A 26560-nucleotide genomic window follows, 5' to 3' on the forward strand; every position below is an offset into this window, starting at 1 on the left:
CCCGTAAGGGCTGTTTCGGGGAGACACGTCCCTATTTTGTATGTTGAATTAAAAATGTGTGACTGCATTGCTGGCGTCACAACATGCAGCAACTTTTCTACAAAAAAGTCGAGTAAAACTGCAAATCCGACTCCCAACTCCTCTCCCCCATGTTCCAAATCCCACAGTTCACCCTATTCCCCGTCTCTCTGTCTCTCGGACCGCGGCGGTGGCGCCCCCGGCGGCGGCCGCCCGCCGCCGCCCGCCGCCCGGTCAGGTGGCCCCGAGGTGGCCGGCGCAGGGCAGTCGGGGCGGCGCGGCGTGCTCGGACGGACCGTAGGTGACCGACAGTCGACATCGGCCGCGCAGTGGGGAGACATGTGGTGCGCTGCTGCTGCTCTGCTGACTCTGCTGGTCGTCTCCGTAGGTGGGTTCAGTGGGAATCGGGGGGACCTGGGGGACCAGTGACCTGACCTTGGGGACTAGTCACCTGACCTGGGGGACTAGTGACCTGACCTGAGGACCTGTCGCATAACCTGGGGGACTAGTGACCTGGGGACCTGTCATATGACCTGGCGGACCTGCCACATGGTTTGGGCGACCTGGCTTATGCTCCGTCATTCCGACCTGTCACATCACCAGAGTGACCTGTCACAGACCTCTTGGCCGTTCAGGTAACCTTGCTGATTCGTTTGGTGATCTCAATGGCCCATTTGGTAGCTTGAGGATTTAGCCATAAGGCAACCTGAGAAGTTTCCAGATGAACAATTCGTTTCACCTGGACAAAACATTTACTCGGTAACGTTGCCGTTAGCACCATGAAAGGACCTTTACGATACATCCGGTAACCTGCTGGGCCCATTCATTCATCCGTTCATTCATTCATTTACCCAGTGTCAGACAATCTGTCAGATAAGACTGTGTGAGTGAACTTCGGATCAAACTCTACTAATCCGTCGTCTGCTAGTGTCCCATCATATTTGCACTGCATCAGTTATACTTAATTTATTTGCGCCGTTAACCATCATCGAAGCTGTCTATCTCACTGTCTCTATGACAAATCGTTGGACAAGTCTGATAACCGTGGCATAGCTCGACTGACAGGACGGTGGGTCCACGTGGACCGGTTCCAAATCTGTCAAACCTGTCAAATGACCTGAGCGGGTCAGAGGCGAGAGAGGGGATGTTGGGGGCAAACTGACATTCAGACTTCATTCACTGGCGACAGGTGTTTGGTGCAGCAATGAGTGAACATTTTGGTTGGCGTGTCCGTGCTTGCAACTTTATAAGAAGTTAAGAACATAAGTTGCAAATCGTTACCTAACTAGTACGGTTTAAGCTACCTGTGGGGGACCTGGCGCGACAGTGTGGCAGGCTCCTGGTTAAGCAGGCTCAGCTGCAGGCATCATGGAGTCTAAGTTGAAACGCATTCTCTGTCTGCTGTCTGCTACATAACTCTCCTTGATAAATGCGTCCATCTGTTAATGCCCCATGCCACGTTACGGCATATCGATCTACGAGCTGCGTCTACCGTTCCCTGCAGCGGAGATGAACAGCATGTGGCTGTTGTTATTCATGGCATTGCGGTCCGTTCCAATTCTACCAGACAACTACCGGTTGTTACAGGAGTGAGTTACTGGCCTGGGCAGCTGTTCCGCCCACACACGGGCAATCCCTCACGTTATGAAGTTTCCGACAGAGAAACTGGGCAATTGTCTGTTTGGCTGGCTGGCATTGCCTCTTATCAGATCTCATCAGATCCCGGCTTATACAGTAATGTAGGAATGTTTGGTCTAAGAAGACGTGATCTGTACGTATCCGCCCACACAACATAGCCCGTTTAAAATGCAAACCTGTGCACTATGCAGGCCGGCCTGGCGGTCTATGAGACTGACAGACCATGCCGTGGTGCCTCTCTTGCTAAGTCCCGTGGCCAAGAATCATCCAGGGAGCTTATCGCCAGGGTAAATACTCCCTCCCTGGCCCGGCGGGAGAGGTGTTTATTTCAGAGTTGGAAGAGAGTAGAGCACGGTGGCTGTTCTACTGGCTTCAGTCCACATATTGAAGATCCTCATCTACCCTCATCTGACCTGAAGCCTGAACTCTTTCGAGTGGTTGAGCAGAGGGAGCGATGCCGATCCGTTACAAAAAATTACACGCGGCTTTTTTGTTCCATAGTTTGTACTGTTCACCATTGCCTACCTGTGTGATCGATTGGTTCAGCTCAGAATTGAGACTCACAGTCGTCTGTATTGCTGGATTAGGGCAGGGCAGGCGAGATGACGCCGGTGATAAGAGCCCCGGCCCCCAGCTCACGCGGTCGTGCCATGGTAAATCAGGTTTTGGCGTCTCGGTCTACCGGTAGTTTCCTTGTTTATCGTTAGACATGAACAACGATTGTGACTGGCTTTTTAGTCTTTGGTGAAGTCACAAAAATGGCTACGACACAGTGCAGCGAGCCGGTGATTGTCTGATTTACGAGAGGTAAGACTTTGTCCAACAAAATTTTAATTGATAAAGCCAAACCTCTTGGCAGACAATGGGATAATCCGATGGAAGGAATGCAGCCTAATGAACTGCTTTGAGCTCTCAGTATGACTTATTTCGACGCAGCTAACGATATGAAAAGACCACCATGAATCATTGCAAAAAAATTGTTTCAATAGTTTGAAAGCTTTAAGCACATCATCGGCATCTGACAGAAAAGCTACGTTCTTCATCATTCGAAGTTGCAGTGTGTACTCGTTTTTGCCCTCCGGCCTTGACCGGCTGGGTTCGGTGGTGCAGCTGCTGCTTCCGCCACCTGCCGTGGCCGGCGGGGGCGGGGGCGGCGGTCTGTTTGCTTATCTGCAGAGGATTCTCACAGCGCTCGCCGCCGCCCGCCGCCGTCGTCGCAGCTACTGCCGCCCGCTGCAGCCTCTGCCCTCAGCCAGGCGGTGTGGCGGTCGGCCGGTCACAGATTGGCTTTCCACGACGAGATGCTCCAGCATCGGATTATACTCGCGTTGATGTTATTTTATTTTGGATCACCGCTTTGATTTCTTTCCTTACCTCACCTTTTCCTCACATTATGTTCAGTTTTGCTTATATATTCGCATTTCTCGTTGTGTCTCGAGTTATGTCCGTTTTTCTCCCGCGGCTGCTTCTCTCTTCCACGTTTTTTTTCTCTCTTTCTCTCCATCTCTCTCTCTCCTATATTTTACGTGCGCTGACCTCTACCTTTTGCCCCTTTTCTTCCTTTTCTCTCCACTCCGCCCTCTCCCAAATCACCGCAGTGCGGCGCCGTTTGCCGCAGTCCGTCTGCCTCTCTGCCCCGCAGTCGTCTCGGCACCGTCTCGCCGCAAACGGCCCGGGGCGTCGTCACCTGGTCCATTACTCAGCTATTCGAGGGTGGCCGTCAATTTATCGCCGCCATTTGCATGACCGGGCCAAGGGTCAGAGCTGAGAGCCGGGAAGACTCTCAGCTCTCTGCCGGCGCCCGGCGCCCGGCGCCCGGCGCCCGGGCTGCAAGGAGCGCTCATTGGGCGCTCATTGGGCGCTTTGATGGCGCCCGGACCCATCCCGGGCTCCCTGGAATGGCCCCCGGGTCATTCCGCGGCGGTGCCGTTTAACCCTTGTGTCGGGGTGTGCGTGCCTTACTGTCGTGGTGACGCCCCTACAAATGAACCCCTTCCCAGGTGGGTGGCGTGTGAATACAATGCCTCACAACGATTCCAGCAGAATAATTTACCTGGATCGGAGATCTGGCCTGCTTTTGAGGCGTCGGAAACGGATAGTTTGTTATAAAATGCACGGAATATTTGACTTCCAAGCGACGGCATGCGTGAGGATGATTCATATCGATGATGAGGTGCATGGCATCTTATGGAATATGCTATTTGAATCAGTGTTGGGTGTAAGTCAATTCGCTCGCAAGTCTAAATTATTTGCATTAATTTCGAGGGTGTACGCTGCACACACCACACAGTGTTCGGTCATGCATTCCAGGTTGTTGACTCGGACGTTGATGTCAAGGCTAGAAAAGCGCTAGCCTTTTCCTCATCTTTTTGTGAGTCAACACAACATTTCAAACACTTCACCTGCAGCATGGGGCTTCTTGACCGGCACATTTTTCACTTTTACTGCAATCGGATTAAATGTTTCTTGCCCTTTGTCGCCATCCATTGTGTGCCAGTAAGTAGGTGTGCTATGGCCGGGACCGAGGGACCGAATGAAACACGATCGGCCGCAAAAACGCTCTAATAACATCACATCCCCGGACGGAAGAGAGTGGACAGGACGGGGTGAGAAAGAGGGGAGAGAGAGAGAGAGAGAGAGAGAGAGAGAGAGAGAGAGAGAGAGAGAGAGAGAGAGAGAGAGAGAGAGACGCGGCCAGACAGCGGTTTTTGCTTGGTTTTTGACTACGTCAGTTGAACGCCTGCCCTCGAGGCGGGGCTCTAAATCGGACACCTGAGCCCAGGTGGGTGCACTCCAGTCCTTTTTTATCTTCGATCATATCGCGGAGCAAAGAGAGAAAATTACCGAACGCGCGGCATCTTTCTGCAGGAAAAACGAAAATGAAAGGAAAGCTAGAACATTGTTCTGCACCCTCCTTAAGCGTCGAAGAAGCCCCCTTATTCTACAGACATGGCAAGCTCCTGAAGCTCTAAAGTCGGATGCCAAAGAGTCCCGTTTGGTCCATTAGGTCAGCGACCCATTCCACTCTGTGTCGTCCTCATATTCTCGCCAACAAAACTGTGATCACATTCCTGCTGTGGGCGTTCCCTCACCGTGTCCCATGAGCCCACTCACGAGAGCTGACTGCTCCGTATGCGTCACGCACCGCGACCGAGCAAAAACCGAGTCTGGCGGGATAAAAAGCTGTGTTCTGATGACTCCAGTTACAAGAGGTACTCACGCGGGTTGTGCTTGACCAACTTGACAGATGGGTGCAACCGCTGGGTGTGTGTAGCTGTAAAGGAGGGGTGTAAGGAATATGTTTTGCGTGAAAGAAGACAGGAGGAAGTGCAGAGCCTAAATGGCACACCTATACGACCGAATTGTTACTCTCAAGCGATCTGACTAGTACAGCGAGCCTATTGTATTCTAATAATGTTCCTATACGATCAATATCGTGTATACGATACGCTGAGATCATGGACAATGTTGGCACATTATATAATAGCACATACGTCGTCCACTCCAGAAGTTTTGAGACTGGCCTTGTAAAATCCATATGAACAGTGCTAGATACTTGCTGTTCTCACAAGTCCTTACCACAGTTATTATAAACGTACTTGCGTAATTTTGTTTTTCTACGTTGCAAAAGACGGCAACGGCGTCACCCTGAACATGGCAAGTCGCACGCGGCTTGTCACAGTGACCAGTGTAGAGCACAGTCAGGTTGTTCATATGAAGACAACTTGGAGGGTCGCTGTGCAATAAAATTTTGGGATTAGCTTGGCAAAAATGCCCGAGAAACATAGTAAATTGGCTCTCAAGTGACTTGAGAAGAAAGCTGGATGTATTTTTACCATCATGAGACCAAGAGACAAAAGGTCCAATGAAAACACACTGACTTCTTCAGACCCAATAAAGGCAGACAGCGCAGGTCCCCTGGGAAGCTCAAATTAATCCCTTACTTAGAACAAAAGGCAAAAACTTCATAACCTGGGTCCCCTACACGGCCAGATTGTCAACAGGGAATGATTCGTGAAGGTTCTGAGGGAGTTGAGAAAGAGATTTCGCCGCAAAAGGTCGGAACTCTTCAACTCTGGCCAGGGGCTCCTGCACCAGGACAGCGCACACACCCACAAGTCCACCATGGAGACGAACTATCTGACACAGATGTGCGTCAAAACCGTCCGTATCCCTTCCCACAGTCCTGATCTGGCCCCCTGGCTTCTGGATGTTCCCCATGGACTGACAGGGAAGCTCAGGGGCCGTCTTTCGGAGGTTGTGGAGGAGATGAGTGAGGCTGTGACAGAGGCCCTGGGCACCTTCACTTTGAAGGCCTATCAGCAGGCCTTCAGGGCAGTGACAGGAGCGCTAAAACAGGTGCATTGGACTCGGGAAGTTCCGTTTCGAGAGTCATACAAGTTTCATGCTTCTCTGAAACAGACAACTGTCTCTACTGAAAAAGTCTCAAAACTTCTGGAGTGCACCACGTATATTTGGTAATATTGACTTTGAATCATTCGCTGTGTTTCCACTCGGTCACTACGAGGCCGGTTTCTATGCCACTTGACTCACGTGATGCCGCACCCGGCTAGTCACGTGAAGTTCGCTCCCTTTCACCGTTTGCATGCCTTTTCCTTGAACGGTTCACCATGTCCCTGTGGTCTGGCGAATTGAGAATCAGTGACTTTGCAGACCTCCCGTCTCCGGCGATTAAATCCATCAATCTCGCCTCGATGTCGGTCGTTCTTGCATGCTTTCCCTCCTTGTCGCCATTTCTGTTTCAGTGGATGAATTCGAACAGCGGTCGATCGTCCTTGAATAAATTTGTCGCATGCATTTGCAGCGCTTGTCGTTGAATTAATTCACGCAGGTCATTTTCTTCCGTTTAAATTGAGCTGAGATAAATATGTTTCAATGGTATGTTGAAATAACTATGTTCCTACGTGAACTGTCGAGAATAAATGTTGTACGTGTACCTATGTAGTAAGTAAGTTATGCGCAACTGTTATCTGAGAAGTCATCTGTTCAACGCCCCACCCGGAAGGGTTCGTTTCCTACGGCCTGCTGTGTCTAAAAAGGAATTGTAATTCGTTCCTTAATTGGTAGAAGACTTTAAAATGTCATGAATGAAATCTGGCACTGCGGCTTCCTCAATTTATGTTCCAGCCATCCTTCCTGCAACCGTTGTCCGCAAGCCATAGCGGTTCTGGAGTTTTGCACTTCTTTATCACTTTGACACCCGGTAGGAAACCCAGTGGCTTGCCTTTTTCTCAAACCAACAGAATTACCTGTTCAGGTAAAACTATCGGACAAATCACGTCAAATGCATCAACAAGCGGAATGTTCCCTAGATTGCAGAAGGGATATCACTTGGACTATCGCTCGGCGTGCCAGCATGTCGCAGGCGACCGTCTTCGGCCCGATTAAAGCCTCGCCTTGGCCCTCATCGGCAGCCAGTGTTCCCTTCAGCCAAGGCCAGACGACGGCAGACATTCACCGGTGACGTGTCATCCGTGCCGTGAACATTCCGTGACGTTCCGTGACCTTTCCGTGACGATTCCGTGATTCCACCGTGACCCGTCACGTCACCTCCTGTCCCTCGGTGGAAGACCCGCGATGACTAACGGTGTGACCAAGTGAGCGTCTCACCACCCCCCTACCCACCCTCTACCGCTCTACCACCTCGCCGAGCCGGCGAGGAAGGAAAGTGCCGCCGAGGACACTGTCGTCGACCGGCCGCGTTTTTACCACAGCAGGCCGCTCCCTGTTGTGTGCGCCCTTCAGGCGATCTAACCCCTTGCGGTCGGCAGTGAAAGTACGCCATTTTTGGTCGGCGGTGACGTGCAGTGGCTCGGCTTTCCGCTGAAAGTTACCTACTGGTGGTCGATGACTGTGTGTGGTGGCAGTGGCCACACCTTGCTCTGTGATATTAGCGGCACTTCATGTGTCACTCGGGTATGATCATCGGCTGCATCGCCGCGCAGTCCCCGATACAGACGGATTTGCAAACTTTTCTAGCATCTGCATAGACGAAGCCCAGGCTCACTCAGTAGCACATCATGATGCCCATCTAACTACATAAGATTTGGCAGCATCGCCAGCATCGATAGGGAACGATATCGGTGCCGAAAAGGTTTATTTGCGTCAAGTTACTGATTCATCGGACTTCAAAATGCGCTGAACGTAAATGCATATGATGCTTGTCGGCCTTATCTGTAACCTTTTTCACTTTAGCCAGTTCTGTCAAATGTTATTCTCGTTTGGTAAAATTCCGTCCAAATGTATCGCTGGAAGTGCTGGAAGTGCGCTAGATGTCAACTACGGGACCCGTAGTTGACATCTAGACCACTAAGGGAGCGGTCTTTCACAGGTCGTTCCGTCGCTCAGGGACATTTTGTGCCTTCCGGACAGCATGTATTTACGCCCTGACGCGAGGTAACCAGGCGCCACTCTATGTATGTACCAGTGTTGCACATTCCGGGGAGTCGCTGGTTTAGATCTGCAGGTCACGTGATCTGAGTACTCAGACTTTGGGGGTGGCCCCTAAATGAGGCCTCCTCCGTAAAGAAAAAAAAACATGAGGCACCCCATACCAGCACCTAACATCTCATGAACCTAATAAATGCAAGCAACAAGCTATATGGCCTGGACAGTGTCAATGCCATTCTGCATAGCAATGGCAAGCAAGCATCTCATTTGACTCGAATATGCATCTGGATTTTCTCGAAAAGGCGATATTTTTTCGAACCGTAGCTGCTTACTCAGTGGGATCATACCTACAGTGGATCAGTAATCAAACGCATGACACCCCCTGTGTCCCCTAGATTGTTTTGGTTTTTTGAAAGTGCTCAGCCCACGCCCTTTTGAGGTCCCTCAAAGGGCGCCGACAAATATTTATACCGTCATCTGGTACTGGGATACATGTCAGCGCGGTTAGAGGCACCGAGCCGAGCTCGCTGGCACCAGCCGACACGTCCCCTGGGGCCTACCGAGCAACACGGCCGGCGGACAGGCGGCAGCTCGAGTGTGGTGACCAACGTGTTGGTGGTGATAGTTGTTACTATTGCACTGAAAACTTTTTTACCATTTCCTGAAGGGTAAACCCGCCATAGCATGGTAGCTTGACACACAGACGTTTTTTACCACCTTCCAGATGGTAAATTTTACTCTTTCATGAAGAGTAAACTCGCCAGGGAGGGGTAACATGACACACAGACGTTTTTTACCATCTTCTGAATGGTAAACTCTTTTGATTTACTCTTGTCTAGAGTGTAACATTTTTTGGGTTACACTCTTTGAAAGGGTAAATCTTTAACGGAACCCTTTTTTAGGGAGTAACGCATCATCTACTCTGTGCTTTACCCTCCTACAGAGAGTATATTCTTATGGCCTACCCTTTGTCACATGGTAATGTTTACTCTTTCCTTTAGTGTAAACCCCCGTGAGGATGGTAACAGACCCACAGACGCTTCCTTCAGAAGCTTCACGAAGCTTCTGTTAACCGGAGCTCACCAACTAAAAAAAAATGTTTCAAGAGCAACAATGTAGGTATATTTGGCTTCCGTACAAACAATACGAGGGGCACACCAACCATGAACATTGTGAGACTCTTCACTTATTCATACAAATTTATACAAAGCGTTCAGCAATGCACAAGCGGTAAATAAACACCACGATACAACTTGAATGCAATTTCAATATGAATACAAGACATTCAGCGCCCTCATATTGGATTAGGCAGAGCGCACAATATTTGAAGTGAGCGACGGAGTTCCTGGGTGGTCGCCCGTCTGCGTGAGATAATGAGACTGGATCACTACAGTGCAAGGCTTTTTCAAAGTCACCAACAAAATGCATAAACTTGTAGCATCACAACAAAATTAATGTACGTTCTCACAACACTAGGCCACGTGGCCGTGCACGGGGTCCTGTTAACCAGGTCAAATTAGCACCACTCAACGGCACGCAATGCTCTAGCACATCGGTACTTACAATAAAATGTCCACAGAGGCTCTATAGGCGATGAACAACACACAAGCACAATCACCAAAGGCCACGCCGCGCGGCACCGACACTGCTCACATCCGCTCTCGGAGACCAACGGCCGAAAACTGACAGATGCGCGCGGCCTTCAAACCGCAAACGGCCGATCTCGTTTCTGATTGGCTGATCGTTTCCATTTCAAATATCATCTTCACGAGGGTAAACAAGATCCACGCATGAAACGACTATCTGTACCCGAGTCACGATACCCAGGAGGAAAGAGTGTTCGTGATGTTCTGGATCGCGAGAGTAATATTGATATTTACATGGTAATAATACTCTTCGCTGGCGAATAAGTTCATATTAACCACGTGCCGTTACTATGCACATAATGGTAGCAGCGAGTTACCCTTTCAATATACTATTATCTTGCGGGTTTGATGAAAATGAACTCTCCAGGAGGTAGTAAAAAAGTTTTGAGTGTGGTGAGCGGCATTCTGTCATTGGTGAACGGGTGTTGAAAACCCTCGAACCGAGTCCGACGTTCCAAATAGGCATAGGAAAATGTACGATGTGGCATATTTACAGACTGATGTTGACTGGAATTGGGTGCGATGCTTTTATGTTCTTTTTGCATCATAAAAATACGGAGAGCGTATTTTGCTTGGGGTCTTATCAAAAGTTTATCATAAATCTTCAACAAACGATGAAAAATATCGGCTAGGAACGGCTTATTGCATTGGTACCGAAGTCATCCTTTCCCATTCATCGAGAATCGAGCCATATCGAGCCATTTATGCTTTTGCCTCTAAAACATGTAAAACGCTGAAAGATATCTTAAACGAGCTCAAGTCAACTTTGTGGAAGCAGCATTGCACCGATGCACTACTGGCTGAGGCACAATTGGACGTGCACCAAATCGTTCGCAACTCATAGTGTGCGGCGGACAATAAATAACCGTAATTTCGCGCCTGTCCCTGGGCGCAGCCGCCGCGCCCCGGGCCGGTCACGTGATCAGTCTCGTGACTGGCTCTTCGGGACCGGCTCGGGGACGACTGACGACTGGGAACGAGGCCGCAGTGACTGATGGAGACAGCACGGCGACTGTGCACCAGTTTGATCGGTCTGCAGTAACGGTATACTTACCGCCGCGCCGCTGCAGACTAGTTGTCTGCTGTCGACTTCTCCGTCTTTCGTACCTCTCTCCGTCGTCGTCGTTGTCTAGTCGTCTCTCTCTCTCCCTCTCTCTCTCTCTCTCTCTCTCTCTCTCTCTCTCTCTCTCTCTCTCTCTCTCTCTCTCTCTCTCTCTCTCTCCCTCCCCCTCCTCGTATGCTGCCCGGATAATGCCTCAATGATGTGACCCTTTCACCGTCCTTGCATAATATCATACTGATGTTCCTCTGTCCAATCCATACATCATCCATTCATACATCATCATACTGATGTACCGCTTCCCTATCCATCCCCCACTAACTCAAATGTGAGCCCATCCTTACATACGTTCGTCCGTCTCTCGTAGATCGCTCATTCAATGACATGCAGGAGGTCGTGTTGCGAAACACTCTCCCCCCGTGGCCCGTTTCCGACCATTGAGCCGTGCCGTGGGGGAGCAGCCTTCTCAGGCAGGGTCCCTCTCTGCACTGAGCGCAGGCGTTCATTGCAGTGTGCGTACCGTGCGAGAGGGCTTGGCACAATGTATGCAGGGTGTGATGAGTGCACGCGGAACAGTGCAGCCCGGTGGGTGTGTCCAGGTTTGATTCATTGTCAGAGAGGTGCGAGACTGGTGAGAAGAAGGCATTGTTCTGAGACCATCCGCCGCTGCAATTATAATAACGCGGGTGGTCGGCGCTGACTATGGGGGTGTGGGATGAAGTTAGAGGTATTGTTTTAGCTCTAGACTTTGAGTAGTTGCCTTGTGCGTTCCTTCTTCTTTGCAATCGTATTCGAAGTCTTCGGCACTTCATAGACGTAGGTATCATGTAAGCCGCGTACCTGCAACTAAAAATACGGGGTGCTTTTTATCAATAGAGGGAAACAGAAGCCGTAGATTTCCGCAGACAATAGCCGCTGCCGCTGACCCAGGAAAGTTGTCGCGCGCCCTTCAAATGAAATGTTCCTTGTCACTCCAGTGCGTTCTTTTCCACTTGTGGCGACCAATTCACGCTCAACTGAGTAAAGTAGTGGTAGTGTCCCGGAGTGGCATACTTTTGGTCAAAGTTCTAACTTCATATTCACTTGCACTGCGAGCGGTGCTGAAGGAAAGTACAGTGACATTTTCCTTAACCTTAAATACGTCATTATTTATCTGGGTTATATAATTGCGGGGTGCCCCTTAGTCCAATGACAAGTTATATAGTGGAGCTATAAAAACGATCCCATTGTTAAGTAAGGTTAAACGTTACACTTTTGACTTCAGATTTGACCCAACCTGTCACAGCTCGAGGACTTCCTTCACTTGCTTTAACCCCTTAGGATGCAAGGTCATCCAATTAATACCCTTCACAGACAAAGACGTTATAACACGTCCGACCCACTTGTAAGACACCCATCCCTCGGCACTGGAAACACACTACCCTCTGCCTCTGCCAGTAGCGCGTCTGGGCTGACAGCGATGCAGGGTCTGGCTGTGGCGCATCACTCGCCCAGTCTACTCAGGAACAGCAACAGACACCCTGTCGGCCCGACAGCCTGTTCGACTCAACGTCAACATGCACCCTGTCTGGTCTGTTCCATGGAGGCGGATAATTTAATCCGACGACCTGTGTTTTTGAGAGAACTTGATGGGCAAGGGCGGTCGGTGTTACAGTGAATACACGTACACATTTTAAACAGGCCTGCTGAAACTCGAAACTTTGACTCGAAATTTAGTGAGACGGACGTGATTTGCTGGCGTAGTGACAAGCCGCATCACCAATTTGCCCGTGAATATCGCTATCACCGCGCTACGTCAGTGCCGCAAAGTGGCGAAGTTGGCAGCACTCCAGAGCTGCCAGATGACGTACGAAGTTCGGTCTGCTGGCCCACTGACGATCTCTGAAGGACTGTGGGTGGTCGCTGCAGACTGGAGAATCCACCGGCTGAAGGATCTGACAGCGCTTTTCGGGCCGCGGGCGGCAGGTGACTGACCGTGGTTTGGCTTGGCCTCCGCGCACGTGTGTCTCTTATCACGCCCACGGACCACCAACTGCACCTCTTCCGCCCGTCTGTGCGCCCTTCCGTACGCCAGCGCTCACACGAGCATTGCACCGCCGCGCGGCTGCCGGCTCCATTCATTGTTTACGTTTCGGCCGGTCCGTATTTACGCGTCTGTCTCGTCGTCGTTGTTGCTTTGATTACTAACAGACGGCCAGGTGCGATGACGAGGTGCCAATGGAACACGACTTCCTGGCGAGCGGCCACCCCTCCCCTCCCCGCGGCATCGGTGGCCGATCGGACTGACCTAGTTGTGACCTCAGGGTGCGCGGTATGCACCTCACGGAAACCTGATATCGGAGGGGGCACGGTGACTGCCCTCAGGGGGCGGGCGGCCAGCGAACCACGTCAATGCTAGCGCACATCTTCTCATAGAACTGCGAGACGAGACTAGCTCCCATGTCTCAGCTCTGAGGCTAGTAGACAAAAACTGAACTTCCCAAACTCCTGACAGTCCACCAAACCACTTACTCTCCCGAGACCCCCGGCGAGTGACAGGTCGCCGCGGTGACCCGGGTGTGTCCCCGGTCGCGGCACATTCCTCTCGAGGTGATCGGTCACCCCCGTAACCGTCCCCCGGGTCGGTCGCGGCGGTCCCGACGCGCTGTCTGTCAGTGTGAAAAGACGCCGCCGTTATTTTGAAAGGACGCTGCGGTGGAGGAGAATAAAGCAGCGCTGTGGGTAAATATGAACCACGGGTCAATGGCGTCGAATGCGCCTATGGAGGTGACGCTCTGGCTTTATCGTAGCCGTGATGAGTGAGTCCCCCGAAAACACAGACGTGATGACATGCTGTGTATGTTTTGTGTCAAAAAAAATATTTCGCGATTTTGGCATTCCATTGTGCTCTAAATTGCACGCATTCCACCAGTTATGTACGCTTGTGATAAGAAGTGACTGCCGATGCCTTTATTCATAGTGCCGATGCATTTAATCATATGGTTGCCATGAAACATGCCAATTCTAAACCGTTACATAAAGTCTGAAGATAGTTTTGCAGTAAAGCATTGTCTATAACTCGCCTGTCTTGATGCAGTCGGCTCTGGTAACGATATTTTGTCTGCAAGACGCTAATAAAATGGGCATCGTGCACAGCACAAGACATCGGTACAGTGACATGACAAAAATGACGGTAACAAACGGTACTACGTAGTTGGTATTTGTTTTCTTTGCTTAGCTTCAAATTTCATTATTTGTTTGTTTGGATTGCTAGGGCTGACAGAGCATCATAACGTATGACGACCGCAAAAAGAAACTCAGGATCTTTACAATTTTATCATTATAAGCTATCAGCGTTGAGCGGCTTAAAAAAAAACAAAATTGCAGGCGACATTATCTATTAAAACCTGTCACCGCCATCACCAGTTTGGGGCTCATCGAGCTCGCCTCCTCCACACATCCTCCTCTCCTTGGAGTGTCTTCCATCGACTCCAGCTCCTCACGCGTCGTTATGGCGCCGTGTCAGATTAGTCCCGAGCCCTCTGTGACGGGACACCCTCTGCGACTATTTCGGCGCACTGTTGACGGGCTGTCAGTGTGTGTGTCAGGCCGTCATATCCCTGGGATGAGCCGCTGAGCGCCCCAGAGCTGTCTCCTCCGATTGGGAGGGTTTCCGGCTCCGTCAGATGGCTACCATGAGCTCTGAGAGATGAGAGAAACGCAGTGGCCCCAAAGCGCTCCCTTGAGATCAACTCGAAGTGTCGTAGATCAGCGTCAGGGCGATGCGTCTCGGCGAGGAGGCGTTTTCGGCACAGTGCGACACCCACGCAGCCATTAGTGTTTCTAAGGCGTCTTGGCTCGTCGCGGCGGCGTTTTCTTTTTACGTCAGGGACGACAAAAGACTGTCGTGTTATGTAAATGGTAGCTTGTTTTGCGTTAGCACAGCTGTTGGACTCGCGTGTTTAGGTAAGTGACTGGGTTCTAGTCATGTGCATCATGTTTGTTACCGACTGGACTTACCGACGGGGTTTGTTAACCATCGACCAGCCACCTGATCTGTGAGTTTGCTTTGCAAAGTCGATTGCTATTTGCTCGAGTGCTCATTGTTGAATCATTCTCGTTATCCGATCAACAATGTAATTAAATAAACAGCAAGTAACCATTATTCGCCAGTCGTTTTGCTGATATTGCATGGATAAAGGATTAAGGAGCCGGATTTGCCGGTCCCGTAGCTCAGTTGGTAAAGCGTTGGACTCCGCGTGGTGAGAGCACGCGTTCCCGGTTATAACAGTCCGGGTTCGAAGCGCGACGGGCGCTCGACGTTTATGGGCCTCCTGACAGGTATGGTTGCGGTTGGTGGCAGGCCGTAGCCAGGCGAAGTCAGTGAGGGGAGGCCGTGCGCGGCTATGTGCGCACGTTAAACTTTGGACTCTAAATTCTGCCATAGAACCGGAATTGCGTGATCGGAGGGTAGAGGGCAGGGTCACCGCAACAAGCTTCGCTTAGCGGTGGCTCTGACCTTGTGAATCCTTCCTATCAAAAGGTTCGGACTAAATTTAAAAAAAGGAGTAATATTTTAATTTGAAAAAGGGAACCTTTTCATTCATTCCTCGCCATTGGACGCAAAAGAGCCAAAGTCATTGATCTCATAATTCTGCAGTAAACAAGCATCTAAATATCGTGCTTCTTTTAACGACTGTCATAGACGATCTTATCGTGGCCATTAGCAGGCCTATATCAAAACACTGTACCGTTACCCTGGCATCTTCCGTACAGCAAAAACTACACTGAAAAGAAATCGTCCCATAGCATGGTCACCCCACCGCTGAGCCCGCGTCATAAGTCAGTCACATGAGCGGTTCGAACGCGCCACCTGTCAGGCCAGGCGGCTCATCGCGCTCATTCAGAGCTGTGGAGGGCGCTCGACCTCGTCATTCAGCCGGGCTGGGACTGTTTTTATGCCGGTCATCGCTGGGTAGAGTGTCAAGTCGGCCACGTGTTTGACGCCTGCGGTTTGTCTTCGATGTCATGTGGAGGAGACCGAATGGGCCATTTGCATGGCTGAGAGACGCGGTCAAATTTCGACTAATGATGAGGCAAACATGGTTTCAAGTCTTACCTTCCTACCTTCATCAGCAATTACCTGTTACAATTGAGCGTTGCACTATCCACATTCTTATCAGTAAATGTGAATGCACGTGTGCACTCACTGTCCATGTTGGCCGTTGACGAGAAGGAAAATGTCCACGACCGTTCGATCATAACGGTCTGGTCCCCGCCCACCTGACCGATTTTCTGACCAGCATGCATTTATCAACGGCAGACAAATGCGGTCGCAGTGAAGGTGCAGTGGTGGCGGCAAAATTTTACACCGATTGAGACTGGCTTTGTTGCTATTTTCCTTGTATTTGAAGCCCGTTCGGCTGCTCTTCTGCAGTGGGTGGGCTTGGAAATGTAACGGGACTATTTGACAGGTACTTTTGCACAGAGCCCATACAATCCATAGTTGATGAATTTCTTTCCTTTGGTAACCGTTATTGTCCGCTACTTTGCAAAGTCCGTTGAATTGGAGTGACCTTTCATTTGACCACAATCAATTTTTGGGTTCGCTGCAATAGTTCCCGAACGTCCTAACATGGCACGCCAAGCCTTCGGATTTCCGTCTTCTCCTATCGACCCGATCTTTCCCTCTGTGAGCGGTGCGTCACATCGACACGAGCACAAGAGTCACCACTCACCATCTTCGCGTGCCTGGGCGTGACGATTACAATTACCTATACAGCACCGTCCACCACCGTCGCATGCTTTACTCGGCCACTCAACAAACACGACAATTTTCCTCACCACTCGCCGGCTTCTGGCCAGGAAAATCAGCTCCATGACGTCAAAATCGCTCTATCGTCCAGTTCGACTCTCTCGGTTTGCTCAGTCCTGACTGCGGTCGGCGGCTGTGTAAAAGGTGTGTGTGGTGCCACCGAGTTGCACAGTGCACAGTCACGACAGGTGGTTTGGGGACGATGTGCACTGTGCAACTGTAACGGTGTACTACCAATAGCCGGGTTTCTGAGTCACCGGGAAACGTCGGGGAAAGGCGTCGTTCGGAGCGTCGCTCGGCGTTTTGGATGACAGTCGGTTTGGTTGTAATGATGCAGGATGATTTGTGGTCGTAGTGAGTTGTACGCGTAGCTAACAAGGATAAACAGACACAGGTGGATGGTTACGCCACGGAATATATAGTCTACGACATGGAATGGACAGGAGCTTCGATTAGCATTGCCACGTGTGTAACCAAAAATCAAGAATTTTGCCGGATGAATATCCGGAGATGCGGAGGATGCGGATGAATTTCTTTCCACGTGGGTTTACATTTTCATATATTTTCTTAACATTTTAGACATTTTATACATTTTTTCTTAACAATCGTCGAATGATTAGTCTTCAAGGGCCAAGTTGTGACTGTGACTTTGAAATGTTAACCGTATATTTTATTGGAAACTTTTAGCACACATTGTTACGGGAGCATTTATTCATATTCATTGCATTACAGTTTTAACATTGGTCTAAAATTAAATGAAATTCGATGAAATTCGTCTAAAATTTGATGAAGATGAGGAAGTGCGAGCACTCGCGCTCTACTTCCAGGGTCCCAGGACTATGTATGGCCTTGGTCCCAGGGCGTATCGGTTCCTACAAAAACGGTACTCCTTCCCCACCCTCGAACTCTGCGGAGGAAGATGGAAAAAATACAGATGCGACCTGGCTTTCATGACGCTATCTTGGCTCTCATAAAAGAGAAGTTCGCCGGAGCAAGTGCCAAGGACAAGCTGTGCATCATTTCGTTCGACGAAATGCAGCTGAAACCAAGGTTGGCCTACCAGCGGGGTGATGACGTCATCGAGGGCTTCACTGATCATGGCTCTCTCTGCCGCGCCAATGCCTGCGCCGACCACGCCTTGGTCATGATGGTGCGGGGCGTCAGTGTCACCAAACGCTGGAAACAGCCCATCGGTTTCCGTTGTGCAGCAGCAGCTGTTAACACAGTGTGTCCAACGTGTAACAACAGCGGGATTCACTGTGCTAGCTACAACTTGTGACATGTCAAAGAACAACCAGGCGACCTACAGACTGCTCGGAGCTGCGGAAACCGGCTTGTTCACCGTGGACGGGCACGAGGTTGCTGCTCTGTATGACGTGCCTCACATCTTCAAATGCATACGAAATGCATTAATGAAATACGATATTGAAGTAGACGGTGAAGTAGCCTCTTGGAGTCATTTAGAAACACTCTACGCACTGGAATGCGCTTCTTCCCCACGGGCTGCTCCAAAACTAAGCCAGAAACACATCAGGCCAAACAGCTTTGAAAAATGAAAGTCAGCTATGCCCTACAGGTGATGAGCCGGACAGTAGCAGCAGCAATCACATTGCATGCGACCAACGGCAAGCTCCCGCGCACTGCACTCCCGACTGCTACTCTCCTGCTGCGCCTCAACGACCTGCTCGATGTGCTAAACTCTTCCGTCCGGTTCGACTCCTGCTCAAAGCGACGCGCGATATCCAGCCTCCATCCAGCAACGGCGGGGAACACATGCAGTTTCTTCAGGAGAGCGACGCCTGGCTGCAGCGGTGGACGGTCGGTGGCGGCGCCAGCATCGACTCCATTCGAGGACTGCGACAGCCGACAAACGATAAAAGGCGTGGTGAAAATCTAGGACTTGTGTCAGGCTGCTGGGTGCACGTTCCTGTGCACTCGCCGCTTAAACCAAGATCCAAGCTACTGAAAATGAAAGAGTTTATCTCGGCAAAAATATATATTAGGCACATATTAGGCCTGTGTACCTACTTATAATGAAGAAACATTATGACAACGTTTGAAACGTTTAACACAACCCCTCTTCTAAATGCATTTATGAAACGTGAGTGGGCCAATAAAGGCAACTAGTTTTAACTGTAACAAAAAAGCACTTCTGGGCACGTAAATGGGGCAAATGTGGTAAAATTCACCACCCCATATCGCCTCTACCGGACACCCGTTTTAACCCCCAAAGGACATTGGCAATAGAGCAGAATCGTTCATGTTTATCAAAACAGCCGGCAACTTTCTATCGAAGCGAAAGGTTGGCTAGGACGAGAGTCATTGCTTTCACTGACTATAACAAACCTACTCGAACGGATTTTCACCTAGGAAGCTACCAAACGAATGTTGAAAAATACATCAGCACCGTGAAAAAACCTTACCCACCATCCTCAGCAACGCCGCCTCCCGCTGGCGTCCACCGGAAAAGGGCGGCAAATGAGCGAAGTTTAAATTGTCAGAAGTGATTCCAGACAACAACACCTTATTAGAATAAAATGCACCTTCTCATATTGCCCCGGTACCGCGTTATGCCCCACCTTCCCCTATTAGTTATAGGTCTGGCAACTATACTTTCATCCTCGTAAAGGAAGTAACCACAGCGAATCCGCACGACTAAATCATCAGGTCGCCAAAAACTCGGCAGTTACAGGAAATCTCGATGTTGTCCATTCCATGTCGTAGACTATATATTCCGTGGTTACGCTTAACAAAACAAAAATGCACTACACAAAAATGCCTGATGAAGTACACTGAATTGATGTACCGGCACGATTAGAAAGGGTGGCAATAAATTACAAGTTTCCCTGTCCTGTTGGACAATGTCGTGGAACATGAGTCTGTCGTGTTAGCTCGTTGGACTGGCAATAAGGATACAGTGAACATTCGTCGTGCCTTTGATCAGGATCGACTTCATTAAGAGCTTTCCTGCAAGCTTGCCATTAACCAAAGCGTGACATATACGAAGTTTGTTTTCTGTATTCCACTGCAATAAGTCACTTTTGCACTTGGCCATGTCATTACCGCAAGATCTTAATCAAGCCAGATTTACTCTCTATTTTGAGCTCCTTACCAGTTTTGTGAATGACTTGTAAAGCAGTTTAATGTATCGTTTTATCGCGATAATCGACAGTTCCAATCTCAGTAATCTCTCTGGAGCTGTTTCCGGTTTTAGACCGGATGCCCGTCTTTTAACCAGCTCACTACTGTCAGAGTCTCAGACCTGCAGCGCAGTCACCCAAACTGCACAGCCTGTCCCCGGGACGGTCGGGCAGACAGCCAATGGCGCATCAGTGGGGCACTGCTCGACACTCGACGGTCGACAGCCGTCACCCCTCACAGGTGACACGGCTCGGGACAAGTGGAGGACCTCTCAGAGGTGACACGGCCCGAGGCACGTGGCGGGCCATGCAGCTGTTTCACAACAGGAGACCCGCTTGCAATGTAGCCAGGTGTTAGCTTCAAAGACTTTGGGTTGACTAAAATTCCAAGGACTAAGGTCCTTTGCTCGAACCAATGCTCGAACGTAGGAAAACATGCGGAGTTTGAAGAATCAATTGAAGAAGAAACTGTGGGACGGATCAATTGTGAATTGGAAACAACAAACAACGCAATACAGGTCAGGCGGCATGGTCGCTATAAAATCAAAGATTTCAACTTGTGACAGAAAATGCTTGAATAATGGAGGCTATATCTGTCTTGATGGCCGTAAATGACCGATTTAATGCTTGATCAGAGGAAACACGTCAAATGATTGAGATTTCAGAGGCGTGAAATATGAGCGATAAAACTGTTAGTTTCGCCACCTTTGCAACGCTGCACACCTGCCTGCGTGGTTATTAATATCAGATGGTGTGACAGCTTAAATTTTGCAGCACGCCTTCAAAGCCGAGCTGGTGATACGTTATTTCCTTTGATGAAGTCGTTTTTATATCTTCACCTCACCAATTTTTTTCTTTGAAAACATTGTAGCATGGTTTTACTTGACCCCTGTCTTGATATGGTTTTTGAATTTTGACGTTTGTATGTTTCGTTTGTATTTTGTATATTTCGCTGGAATATTTGATATATCTTGTCGTTTGGACGATAAGGCTAACTGCGGTAAAAGTGAGCGCTGCTGCCTGCGCTTGCTAAGGACAGTCTTGTGCCTCTACATCAGCCCGATAACCACCGTCGGACTGCTGTTGTGTCTGCTGTAGCCGCTGTCTGAGCGCCGCAGTCAGCTGACGGCTGTCGGTCGGCCTCAGCTCTGTGCCAGCTCGGCGACCCGCGCCGGGCCCCGCCGCTGCCGAGGCACCGTCCGACACCTCTGGCGAGACCGGTGGATTCCTCCGACCGTGTCAGACACTGCCCAGCCAGCCCTCGTCAGTCTTACAGACCGGTGGCCTCCCATTGCACGCATTGGATTGAATCACAAACAACCAGCCAACCAACATTACTATTCCATCAGTGCCAAGGGCTCTCTGCAATTCGATCAACCATTCCTGACGCCGGCCCGCCGCCCACCGTCCCATACTAGCCCCGCAGCCTCCTCTGATTCTCAAACCACCTGTAGCTCTCTAAGGTTAGTGGAGCAGGCCTCCCAGCGTTTCGGCGGCAGACAGACCCACCCCAAATGGTGCACGTCACGTACGCACCATGAAACCATGAAGGCCGCGTCTGTCGACGCAAATTGAACCTGACGTCATCCCGGGCACCAGAGCCGAGTTATTCACATCGCAGACCCTCCCCTGTCACCGCCTGCGCCGGACGTCTGGTCTGAGCCGCCCCCGCCCCCGCCCCCGCCAGCCTCTGAAGCCCACCGCCCACGCCGCTCACGATTCGAGCGGACGGTGCTCGATTCTCCGCAGCGATCGGTTCGGTTCGGGCTGCGTGCCCCGCGGCGGAAAGGTGCCGTGCCAATTCGAGTCGCCGCCGCCGCCGCTGTCGCCAACACGACCGTCGCTTTTTGTGACCGACTGCAAAAACGTGAGACGCATGATCGGTGCGACGGTGCGTAGCGGATGTAGGTACGTGGCGGCCGCCGTCTGTTCCGACGACGCGTGTCCTCGTGCTGGAGGAACGTGGGTCGGATGGGTGCCCTCGTGTCAGAGCGGAGCCCGACTTGACCCGGTGTTGAAACCCCTACGTCAGAACTCAGAAGCCTTGCAGAGTGGTGGGCACCCACTCACTGTCGAACCAGAATCCGTTACTGCCGACACGCGAATGACAATGCGAATGCATAATGCATGTCTCGGTACCGCGAACTGAGAAAATCGGCGATCACCGCTATCCACTATCCGATGCATTCAGGTTCAACATCAGAGCGGGGTGCATCGTGCTCCCGAGAGTCGCTGACATCGGCGATTGGGGGCGACAGAGTGGTGATCCGGCGCGTGGGGTACCGGTGTTGCCCCAGTTCCGATCACAGGTGGGACCAGCTGCTCTGCTTCTTGCCGAGAGCCGAGAGCCAAGTATTTGCTGTGAGATACTCCCCCATGAGTGTTGTACCCACGGAGTGCGTCCTGGGATGATCCCACATTCGAATAATTGTAAGTTACAACCAACAACGATGGAAGTCATGGCTACAAATGGATGATGTGTAGGCATGTGAAAATGATGTGTATGAATGCAAGGAATGATGAGTGATGGATCTCGTACCTCCGCCACATCAGGCACTGTATGCCATCTATCACAGTCTCTTTCCTCACACCGGAAATGCCACCCTTCCGCCGGATATGAACCGGAAGTGGCGGCGACAGTTAAAAAACGCCCGGTCCAGTCGCACTCACAGCCACAGACGGCCGCCTCTGAGGCTGCAGAATCCAGCTGGCGAGTGGTTTTACGCCTGACCGCAAAAACCATCAGTTGACGACCTCGGTCACACTCATGTGACTTGACCAGAGTGCGTGGGTGACCGAGGGCCCGAGAGGCCTGCATATCACCAGAGGGGAGTAAAGGTTGCGGGAAGTCAGCCGGTGGAAATTCAGTGAAGGTTTCTCCGATGGTATACCCCGTAACACCCGAGAACATTATGCCACCTAATGTGTCTTGTTTTAGCCTCGGCGGAGGAAGTTACAGCCGATATTGGCAAATCACGCTACTGATCAGAGATGCGGTGGCATGACGCTGTTTTGTTTGTTGATGTGGAGCTCCGGCTGCTGTCTGAGTAGGTATGTGACAGCCAATATCCGACGCTGACTGTCCAGATCTGAAATCACACTCGAACTCTGATCAGTCACGTTCCCATTGAGTCTCGGCCAGTCATCCAGCAAACTGTAGTCATTCAGTCATCCAGCGTACGGCACTCTCCGAGCTGACGAGCAGGAGCGAAGTAGCCCGGAACGGAGGTTATTCTGACCTCGTGACTCTGCTCGGGAGGAAGCAAGGTCAAGCGCTGGGTAAGCAGAGGTCAGGCAGAGGTCAGATAGAAGTAAGGAGAGGTCATTCTAGGTCAGACGGAAGCCAGAAAGACGGAGGTTATCAGAGGTCTTCAGACAGAGGTCAGCTAAAGGTCATTTAGAGGTCAGATGGACTCGGGTCTGTCTGCCTGTTTTGTTTTGTTGGGTTAGGCCCTTTCGGTCGACAAGACCATTGCAGAGCCGGAAGGATGATAGGATTTAGGGGGAGACATTGGTCTGGGCAGGCACCCTAGTGAGTCGCCGGGGCTGAGCCCGTCCAGAGGACAGGCCACCCAGCCCCAAGGCACTCACTGCACCCGGCTACGGGGTGCGCTCCCTCAGGAGCAGCGGTGCCGCTCCAAGGGAGCAGCCCGCATGAGATAAAGTTGCCTGTCCAGCCCGGAGGGGGTTGTGGCTTGGAGGAGAAGGATTTCAGTATCCTGAGGATAGAAGCACGGATAGGTGTTACTGTCTGCCTGTCTGCCTGTTCTTGCGACGCTAACGTAGGGACGACCCTTCCGCCCCCAAACACACAACACACCGGGTGCTCCTGGCCGGCGCTTAGGTTAACGTTCTTCTCGTGAGGTGACTGAGAAGTAAACGAGCGCCTGTCGGTAAAGTACGACCCGTCTCCCGCAGAGTGACCGTCGTGAGTTCATGACATCGGGAGGACGGCGACGACTTTAGGGCTGTGGAGCGTGACACTAAAGTCATTCATATTAAAAAAAAAAAAAACGGAGCTCGTGTCAAGCCTCTGGCCGTCTGTCTGTCTCTCCGGGTTTTTCTCTCAATCGCACTCCTAAGACTCCGTCTGCACAAATAATGAACATTGTATTTTAACCTTTTCATCATATCCTGACCGACTGCGTTTTATTCCGGGTGGCATTGCTAAACTAAGCATGCCATCAGAGCTCCATGACGCCCAGCCCATAACTCGTCCGTCAGTCTATAGTGGGGCCGTTTGGGACCGCGATGCTGGCTCATTATTATAAACACCGACGGCTATAACGCCCCTCTGCTGAGGGTCCAGACAAGACTGCACACGGTCCTCAGAACGAGAGGCTCTCAGACGTGTTTGCGACGTACAAGGTCGAGCGAGAGACTCGCAGCTTGTTATTTTGTTTCCAGCGAGGAGGCGTTTTTCAGCCTCATCAGACAGGGTGATGTGCGCGAAAGTGACGTATCACCAAACAATTAAGCGGCGATGAAAACGTGGATGTCAGAATGAGTGACGCTTTCTCGTTTTTCGCACTGTAAGACTTCTGCATATAAACATATCAGCATTATGCTCGTATCTGCGACATTTTCTGGGTGTGTGTATAACAAGAATGCTGTTCGTTAAATTGACACTGTCTTTAGCTAATAGGCATTGCTATTTTCCTCATTTTACTTCAAACTGTTCTAACGAATGAAATAGACACAAAGTGAATACGTAGCTGCGTTAAATTACCTGTGAACTCATTCCATTTTCCCGTGAGCAAATGACATTCTTGACATCAGCACTGGCGTGATTGTTTCACATCTAGCTCAGCGCGTGCTGCGAACTTCCTTCCTCGCTTTATTCGCTCTTTTCCTGATGACCTGACCACCATACGTAACTCTGGACAATTCAGCGCGACCTCCATGTATTTCCCGCTGGATGACAATGATGAATAACCTCTAACTACTCAGCATTCCCCGTACCGTCCGTCCGACCTAACCTGTCCCACGGACCACACCCGTTTGGCGCAGCAGTGACCTTGACCCACCACGCCCAGTGATTGTGACCGGGTCAGGCGGCGCAGGACCAGGCTGACTGGGTCGTGACCGGATGGTTGGCTCGCCTTCTTGTCAGCTCTGCACTGTGACGTAGTGGATGCAGGCTGACAGGTCACGTATTCTGGGGCGTGTGCGGCCCTGCACGTCGCTCCAAACGTCGGACAATACGCGGGCCATGGTCGGTGTGTATAGGTGGTTGTAGTGGTTCAAACGAGGTGACTCGAAGCCTCCCCTGAAGCCCCGCGATGAAGCGAGACAATAGTGCATCGTCTAACTATCTATTCAAACAAGATCTATTCAAATCTATACAGATGAACCAGAAGGAGCATACAGTTGTTCATTGTTTGTAAAGATGGACTGGTCCTAACAAGGCATCGTGAGCACCGATGACCATAACTGATATTCTGATGTAGTTCGTCCAGCTTTGCACATGGCCAAGCTGTCTCAGACAACATTAATCTTAAACGTAGGATCCCATCAGCAGTTCAGATGAGTCAGTGTTTTATATTGACGTCACGGGGGTCCGAATGATAACTGAGAATGTCTCAACCATTCTACACCATAGTCTGAAAAATCTCCCATAGTCCGGCTAGCACAACTCTGATTAAACGAGTGACTGTCCTGCCGCCCGGCCGGGATCATGGTTAATGTTGAACCAATGTTTGGATAATGTGCAGCTTCTGTGCCAGAGGCGGGCTTGTTTAGGTGATAACGATCGGGCCTGGTATTGACAGGGACACATCTCCCGGCCATCCGGGGTCATTGTTTTTTTTTTTTTTGTCGATACCTTCAGCATAGACAACGGGATCACTTTACGATATTTTAGTAGGCGAAGAAATTTAACTATCTTGCACATTATTTTCAAATAAGTTTTTTTTAACCCGGCGGCCGCTGGGCCTCCGCGCCACCCGCCGGCCGCTGGGGGGGGGGGGGTGGCATATAGTTGCCCCCCTTTACTTCTGCGACGATATCGTCGCAACGCGAAGAGATAGAGAAGCGAAACTTTGCACACATCTTTCTGAATACCTAGCCGAGGTTGTGTCCAAATTTGGTGTCGATCCCATTTGAAATGACGTCACAGTGACGTCATAAGTGAAATTATAGATTTGCGACTCTCATATTCCTCACGATACATCAGATATATGGGACCGAATATAAAGGGTCGATTATTGGTCAGAAACTAGATGGAAGTGTAGTTAGATGTTTTAGGATGACAGCAGGTGCTGTCTAGTTCATTTACAGTTGAGTTTCATGCTCAGCGTCATCAGAAACGGTCCATATCGGAAAACGACAAAACTTTATGACGTCACTGTGACGTCATCTTAGGTGCTACAACCACCAAACTTTCCTCAAACATTGCCTAGGTATTCATTTGAAGCTATGCCAAGTTTCACGTTCGTAGCTCATCAGGTTTCGGAGATATTTCACAAAACGTAAAGGGGGGGGCAACTTTATGCCCCCCCCCCCCCCCAGCGGCTCGTGGGTTAAAACTCTTATACGAGTAAATAGTACATTACTAGGGTTACCCGCGTGCTCCGCAACGCGAAGGGGGGATTTTTTGACCCGTGGGTATTGGGTTGGTCTGTGTCGATTTGGTTGGTAGATATCCATTTCGTTCGATTGCTTTTTGACGGCCAAGCATTTTGTAAGAAAACAAAAAGATACATCGCATCGAGGTGCCCGTGTCGTATTATCATGCGTTCTACTTTAGAATGATCCGAAAACTGGCGTGAAGTCTTTTGAGGGCCATCGATGAATTTCGCTAAAAATGACAATGTAATGGTTTGGAACATTTACATTTTTAAGGATACTGTTG

At 50.4% G+C, this 26560-nt stretch overlaps 1 protein-coding gene across 4 annotated transcripts in view; it reads left to right on the forward strand.

Annotated features, from left to right (window-relative positions):
- Positions 1-235: 235 nt before the first annotated feature.
- Positions 236-26560, forward strand: part of LOC122388936 (protein amalgam-like) — a 54082-nt gene continuing 27757 nt past the window's right edge. For 2 of the 4 annotated variants that reach the window (XM_043380455.1, XM_043380456.1), the window contains exon 1: positions 261-406. In XM_043380455.1, coding sequence (XP_043236390.1) covers positions 358-406 — 49 coding nt within the window. In that variant the 5' untranslated portion in view covers positions 261-357. Of the gene's footprint in view, positions 407-26560 lie in introns of all 4 variants that reach the window. The other 2 variants (XM_043380454.1, XM_043380458.1) reach the window with 2 other exon arrangements.

Source organism: Amphibalanus amphitrite, unplaced genomic scaffold, assembly GCF_019059575.1.
Source record: "Amphibalanus amphitrite isolate SeventyFive unplaced genomic scaffold, NRLGWU_Aamphi_draft 000339F_arrow, whole genome shotgun sequence".
Lineage (NCBI taxonomy): Eukaryota > Metazoa > Arthropoda > Thecostraca > Balanomorpha > Balanidae > Amphibalanus > Amphibalanus amphitrite.